The sequence below is a fragment of the Cryptotermes secundus genome, unplaced genomic scaffold (genome assembly GCF_002891405.2).
Source record: "Cryptotermes secundus unplaced genomic scaffold, Csec_1.0 scaffold55, whole genome shotgun sequence".
In the NCBI taxonomy this organism is placed as follows: Eukaryota; Metazoa; Arthropoda; class Insecta; order Blattodea; family Kalotermitidae; genus Cryptotermes; species Cryptotermes secundus.
Window position 1 is genome coordinate 759,637 of NW_019740654.1, and position 7,967 is coordinate 767,603.

General features: G+C 36.7%; 1 protein-coding gene across 1 annotated transcript in view; it reads left to right on the forward strand.

Annotated features, from left to right (window-relative positions):
• LOC111872332 (RNA helicase aquarius) overlaps positions 1 to 7,483 on the forward strand; it is an 83,152-nt gene extending 75,669 nt beyond the window's left edge. The window contains exons 23-27 of the mRNA XM_023866088.2: positions 384 to 555; positions 1,556 to 1,726; positions 3,378 to 3,575; positions 4,665 to 4,841; positions 6,822 to 7,483. Of these exons, the coding sequence (XP_023721856.1) occupies positions 384 to 555; positions 1,556 to 1,726; positions 3,378 to 3,575; positions 4,665 to 4,841; positions 6,822 to 7,034 (931 nt within the window). The 3' untranslated portion in view covers positions 7,035 to 7,483. The remainder of the gene's footprint in view (positions 1 to 383; positions 556 to 1,555; positions 1,727 to 3,377; positions 3,576 to 4,664; positions 4,842 to 6,821) is intronic.
• The last annotated feature ends 484 nt before the right edge of the window (positions 7,484 to 7,967 follow it).

The following is a 7,967-nucleotide window of genomic DNA, read 5'->3' on the forward strand; positions in this document are numbered from 1 at the left end:
ATAATAATAATAATAATAATAATAATAAAGGAGTATAACACTGCCTGCCATTGGCACAGCTATAGCTGATATACATGTCAATGCCATAGTTTATATCCCACCAAGTACCTTGTACCATGTTACTGCTCCTTTCTTCCCCATTTGTGAATGTCTTATATTTACATTTTGCTCCTGTAAAAATTCCCCAGAGTTAGTAGTTTTAACTAAATAACAGAATATGGGAAAATATGGGGAAAAACTTTCCTACATATAGCCTTATGTACAGTACTCTTACAGCAGAGAATGGTAGCTTAAGTTTACTCTTATAACAGTATAAGAAATGGTAATTTCAATAACATCTGTATAGAATTTTCTTTTGGAACATTGGTGAATCCTTTTTTCAGCATCTGCAACCTATACAAATGGCGGTACAAAAGACTAGGCAATCTGGCACATGTAGAAAACTGGCCTGAATATCGTGTTGCCAACCCTGGTTTCTGGTTTGATTTCCAACTTATCAATGTGGAAGATTTCAATGGTGTTGGCGAGTCAGAACCCAGTCCGTACTTCTACCAGGTTAGTATGAGACTTATTATTACAATAATCACATAATATTGGGCAATGTTGGAGTTATGCTCCTTTTAATTGCAGCAGTTTGGGTAATGTATACATCTTTATGAGAAACTTAGGCATTCTTTAAACTTTATTCTTTCCGTGGATATACATATAACGATTACCCCAGGCCTTAATTTGAATGATTAGTACTATTCATTTACAGTGAAATTCTGAACTTTGAATATTATTTCAGCAGTTATTGAAGGCTAAGTAAACACAGTGTGTCCTGTCCAAAGTTTGTGTACCATGCCCATGTGAACCATGGGGTGTCTACCAATTATGTTTGTCTGGGTAGACTGTGATGTGCATATACTTCAAGCATTGTTCGTAATGATAAGACTGAAATGAGCTACTTGTGAAAAATATGCTTTGCTGCAGTAATTAAAAAAAATTGCACATACTTTCTTGGATACACCTTTGGACTTCTACAAGGAATACCATTATTTTCTTGAAGATACAACTTGTGTATTTTTATTTATGTAGATGTACTGAAGTTTCATCTGTGTTGTTAGAGCAGTTTTGAGGAAAATTACAGTTTTACTTGTATGTGAGGAGCCCCAGTTTTTTGAGCTAGAATGTTCATATTCACAGGACACTGATGCATAATGGGTAAACTCTTAAATATTAAATATGAATAAAATTCAACCATTCAGATGCTAGTGAGGCACACATACAGAGAGAGAGAGTGAGGGATGGCATTCCAAAATCCATCTTTTCATATTCAGGGATGCTGAAAATGGGTAAATCTTTTAAGATTTCCAGATTAATTTTTTCATGGCTATAGTACTTTCTCATATATGCTACATACAGAAGTCAGACATATATAAGGAGCAATATTATGGCAGTGGGATCCATTAATATAATGCCAGCCCTCACTGTTTTAACATGTATTAATGCAGAATATGTAAATTTATCAAACAATATGATACATTTAACTGGATAAACTTTCATTGTTGATCAGAATCTGGCAGAGGCAGAATATTGTGTGGCTGTGTTCATGTACATGAGGCTGATCGGCTACCCAGCTGACAAGATATCCATCCTCACCACATACAATGGGCAGAAGCATCTCATTCGTGATGTCATCAATATTCGCTGTGCAACCAACCCACTCATTGGACGACCACATAAAGTACTGTTTGTAGTTTGTATAAACTAATTGCGTAAACTAGTCGTGTAAAGAATGAATCCCAAATGGCATTATTATTTCTATTTGAATCATGAAGTGAGAAACGTTCTGTTGAGTATGAGATGTAAAATGCAATAAATTCTCCATCTATTGAAATTCAGGACACCTAATGCTTTGAAATTTTAGGCAGATGTATTCATTAAGCATCACATTTATGTATGAGTAGAATTCTTTGAATTTTGGAAGTACAGTAGAACTTGGTTATAACGTCATCAAAGGGACCTAAAAATAGTGTCGTTATAAACGAATGTCGTAACCGAAATGGGCACTTCCACAGTAGCCTTATGTTAGTCACGTAAAAATCTACCAAAAACCGAGTTAAAATGTTGCATTTTTTAGTGAAATACATAGTTAAGTACAGACTAACATAACATTTACGTGGAATTGCCCAAATGTGTAATATCAAAGACATATTACAGCGCTTTTCACTGACAATACACACAATATTTCACGAATCACTTTAACTTTCTCTTCAATGCTTAAAACTTTCCTTTTCATTGCCATGTTTTCGCTACTGCACTTCTCTGGGTTTAGGCAGGAACACTATAGGGTAAGTAGACAATGTGAGGTCCTGTTAGACGAGATTCTAGGAAAGGAATGCAGTTAACAACCTGCCGCTTCCTCTTGCACTATTCACGCAGTCCCACCCCACACCCTTGTTTTCGCATAAAACCCATGGTCCTCTTGCAGATTGCGGTCGTATTCTTCCAGGACAGTCACGTCAACAAGTAGAGAAAGTGAGGGTGTGCAGACACATTGAACTTTCCCACGATATCAGAGAAATTCAGGCATGAAAATGACGTTACATACGAGGTTGATGCATTTGTGCATGTCATACTAAGCAAGGTATAAAAACAGTTGCTTTATGAGGAATTAGTTCGTACCATTGAATATTTGACGCAATAGACAAGGTGTCGCAGAAACCGATGTTGCTATAACCAAGTTTTACTGTATTTCAGCCCTTTATATTTTCTTACTACTGTAAGTTAACTATGGAACAGTGGAAAAAGACAGTTCAGCTCTGTGTTTATGTTTGATAATATTTTTGAATAAAGAATAAGATGGGTAATGGGCCACAAGATATCTTTGGTGCCTAAAAATTTGATATGGACAAGTGAGATAATTATGTTTCCTTAACATTTTTAATTTTAAAGGAAGTTGTCTTATAGTTAAAATCAATATGGTATTTAGGAACATTGTACAGTGTAACCTCATGTTTTGTTCCTCACTTCAGGGCGTTCCCTCACTTAACATACTATTTCACTTACCCAAATCTATAATCTTAGTGTTAAATTTCCTCCCGTTATAATTTTTGTGTTTAGCATTCAAATCCACTTCTCCCGAGAGAAATATTAAATGACAGTTCCACTGATTATGAATATACAGAGACTACCATGTGTCTCAGTTTTTTACTGATACAGGAATATGTGCACGGAAGACATGCCATGGTGAAAGAGGACCCAACAAAAATTCTTGCAGTACATGTTATACCATTTATTTCAGTTATATTTAATCTAATATACCTGTGGAGTCTGTGTGGGTGAGTAGAGTAACAACTGTCAGTGTATATGTGTGTTTGTGACTTGATTATCAGGTGACCACAGTGGACAAGTACCAGGGTCAACAGAATGACTACATCTTGCTTTCATTGGTACGGACAAAGGCAGTTGGGCATCTGAGAGATGTACGCCGTCTGGTAGTGGCTATGTCTCGTGCTCGACTTGGTCTCTACATATTTGCCAGGGTTTCTCTTTTCAAGAATTGCTTTGAATTGACTCCAGCATTCAGTCAGGTAAGCACTCTCTAGCCATATTTGGAGCAAATAAAGGATTATCTTGAAATTTAATGTTCACCTGTTCCCTGTTTATGTAGAGGCATGCTGTAGCATAGTTTGTTGAGACATTATGCTACAAGCTTGAAGGTTGTGGATTTGATTCCCGATGAGGTGACTGGATTTTTCAATTGTCCTACTCCTTCCAGCTGAACTATGGCCCTTGGGGTAAAGGACAGTAGGCTCATAAGACTTACAACCTCACCACCATCTATGAGCCAATTGTCTAGAAAATGTGGGAGCCTTGACATCTCACAACCCTGTGGTCCTTCACATCCTGTTACTGGGATAGCTTTACCTTACATGTTCATGTTATTACTGCTACTCTCCTTGGAAATTCTTATCATTCTTATATACGAGTATTTCTCGTGACATTCTATTCGTATTCTGGTTTACAGTCATTAGGCTCAAGGCCCAAAGTTTTACCACTGTGTTCTAAAAAAAACATTGTATTCAATCCTGAGCCAGTTTAATCCATATCATGACATCCTAATATATTCCAGAAAATGCTAAAACAGATTAATAAAAATCCTAACATTTATCTTTGGCATCAGTGTTGACACATGGTGCAGTACTCATTTAATCTATGGTTAAAAGCATGTACTCTGAGCTCACTCAGTACAGTGACCAGGCTGTGGACTAGAAGACAGGGAATCAGGGTCTGATTCCCAGTCAGGGCAGGGCTGCTTCTCTCCACACTGTCCAGACCATTTGAGCCCATGCATCTTCCAACCCAGTAAGTTACAAGGAACTTTCCCTGGTGGTAAAGCAGTTCCTGCATGAAGCTACCTGTCATGTTCACCTAGTGCTCAGGTTAATGCACAAACCTCCAAACCTCCGCCCCCCCATATGTAATCATGGCATGGCACTTAATGAAGCCCAGGGAGAACTGAATCTGTACTGCTTGACCATCATGACAAATCATTTATTGTTTTCATCTTTTTGAGACAGGCTCAGTAATATTTGATCCAACTTCATAAATGGTCCTCCATTTCTCATGTTGTTAACTCATATATTTTACCGTACTTCTAAACGTCTTGCTCATTTCAGCTAATGGCCCGACCACTGAAACTGCACATTGTTCCTCATGAAGCTTTCCCTGCCCAGAGACTTAACAACTGTGCTCCTCAAGGAGCTCCACAGGAAGTGGAAGATATGCCCCAGATGGCAGCATTCGTGTACGAATTCTACATACAGAAGGTTCAGGCAATGAAATCAGCATTCTATGTAAGTACATGAACTTATCTAAAGTGACAGCTTGCTCTTGAAACATGAAATGTGTTCTGCAGTAATGCAGAGCTCTATATGATGTGAACCCAGGTATTTCACTGCTAGCTTCACACGTTTCTGAAAGAAATCACACCATTTTCCTGGTTATCTGATATCCAGGCATCTGGAATTGTCGTCTAACTGGAAAATATTTCAAAGGAAATTACCATTTTTATAAAGTTATTCAAACATGGATTTACAGTGTACTTATGTTCACTCATCATATGGTATTTGTCCCAGCCATCACAAGCAATGGCATCCATCATCTTCCCCCATGCAAATGCCATTACAGTAGAGGCTAGTTACATTTGTTATTCAACTCTTTATTGATCGTCACAACACAACAAAAAGAAAAATCGAGGTTAGCGCCCAGCTATGTTTTGCTAGATGTTTCAGCCACTAACGGCCATCATCAGGCAAACACATATTAACAAACATATACCATTGAACTGCAGTACGTAGATAGGATACAATGTTATTAATCATTTAAAATGCTTTGCATAAAAATACAATAAGTCAGATTATATAAAAAACTAAAAGTTATTGTATAAAACAAGATAAAATTGATGTTATATAACATCGAATCAGTCGTTGATATTTTACTTTTCATACGTTTCCATGGACAACTTGGAAATTCGATATTTCTTTTATATAAGAATGCATAGGAGGCCCGTGATGTTGCAAATTAATTAATTGTATAGTCAGTGCCTCATCTTATGGAGAATTGTCCATACTATATGGAAAGTAAACAACATTTGTTATTGTTTTACAGTGTCTGTATCCAAAACTTCTCACATTTCATTCCACTGTATCACTTATGAAGAATCCCATATAAGAACTAAAACAAAATATGTTTTTCTTAGCCTTGTATTGGAACCTGTTTTTATTGCAGCCAGTGCACTTTATTCTCCATAAAAGACAGATAATAAGAAGTTAATCTTATAAACATGTTTCTCTTTCAATATAGTCTTCAATAAATAGGCTCTGTGGGTCATATTTTAGTGAGTCCACAGTGCCTTAACACTCTCCTGATTGGTCATAAAATTCTTCCTATGCTTAATTAGTATGTAGAAGATAATCTGATTATACCGTGATTATAAGCAGGCCTAGGTTTAACCAGTTTTGAAAATTTTTTGCCAGGTGTTGCTGAGGTTTAGACATTCTTGACCTTTATGATTTAATTAAATCACTTTTGTAGAAACTTAATTACAAAAGCCATGTTAGCAGTAAGCTCTATAAACAACAACCATTGCCTCACCACAGACAGGCAAGTATGAACAGACATATTTTTGTTTGTTTTGTTTGTTTGTTTGTCTTGTCTGTTATAGTTTTTTGATGTCTGTGGTGTCTAACTGCATGTCAAAGAGAAAGAAAACATTTCTTTAAGATGGAAGGGCACATGTTAGCAGGCATGTAAAGAATCAGAATGCTAGTTACTTAACATTTAAATATATTCTCAGAGATTCAGAATTCACATCCTTATTTTTATTAATCATTAATTTTTATTTGTGTCTGGTTATTATCATTTTCATATAGAATGACTAAGTGGCCTCTGACTTTCTGGCATATCCCTATTCCCAAGCAAAGAATTTGTAGGAGTTAAATACGATGTAAATTGTTACAAAGGGATCTGCTCACTACATATTCTTTAGAAGATTTGTATATATGTGCAGGGCGTTTTACTGGTGGTACAGCCATCCCCCTCCATTTTTTTTATAGATCACATAAAGTAAAACATTAAAATTCTGCTGTTAGAAGTAGGAGACTAATAAAGATGGTATAAGATAAACATTTAAATTTAAATTGTTTATTAGTCTGGTTTTTGTGGAGAATATAAAAGTTTAGCACTCAAATCCCCTGTCACATCTTAATATCTTCTCTTCATCTGTAGGGAAATGCACAGGTCATGTGTAATTGAGATTTGTGTTGTATATACAGGGAGCTCAGAAAGTGTGGCAGAAGCCTGGTGCACAGAAGGAAGTAGTTCCTGAACATTTTGTTTCTCATCATCCTGGAGCAGATGATGACACAGACAGCGAAGAAGAACAGGAGAGAATTAAAAGTGACATGAAGCAGGAACATGTGGAAGTCACTGCTGATGAAGACCAACAGGAAAGTCCAGAGAGGATGGAGGTATCTGAAGAGGCATAGACAGATATCACATGTCATGCAGAAACCATGTTCATTGGTTTGATCATTGAAAACCTTTAAATAAATTATGAAGTTACATGCAACATAATTATTATCCATTTAGGAAGTGATGTGTTGAGAACAGTGAAGATATGTGTCTGTTTGTACTGTTTTCTCTGTGTAAAAATATATACAAATACTCCAGTAAGAGTCAGTTTGCTGGGATAATACCCATACTCCCTTCCAAGCCCTTTCCATTTCAATGTTCATCAGTCATAAAATAAAATAACCCCCACCCAAAGAAAAAGAATGACATGAAATCAAGTGCCATTAAACAATGTGGGAAAGAATGTTATATATCTTATGGAAAAAGTGCAAGAAATACACACACAAACAGATAAATGTGTGAAGGGTGCATGTATTGAGACAGAGTACTTCCTTTGAAGATGGTATACTGCTATAAGATCACATGAAGAACTGGGCTGATATATATATATATATATATTTCATTTAAAATAAATTTTGAAATGTGTGTATAGAACTTTATTATATAGTCTTCACTGCATAATACATTTAATATTCTTATCCACAACATTTAACTCATGAAGCTGGCATTTAATGGCAGTGAACCTCACTGCCTGGGTGAAGATATAATTGGGATACCAGCTTGAGGGGTTAATAACACCATCATTCCTAGTTCAAATATGAGATCCAGTCCCCAAGACTTCATATGTACTCATACACACTGAACATTCAGGGCCGTGCCATAGCTCAAGTGGCTAGTCGCTGGCTTCCCACCGCGGCGGCCCGGGTTCGATCCTGGGTCTGGTCAAGTGGGATTTGTGGTGGACAAAGTGGTGCTGGGGCAGGTTTTCCCTAAGTATTTTGGTTTCCCCTGCCAATCTTAATTCCACCAAATTCTCCATCATCATAATCACCAGGGGGCAGGTACAA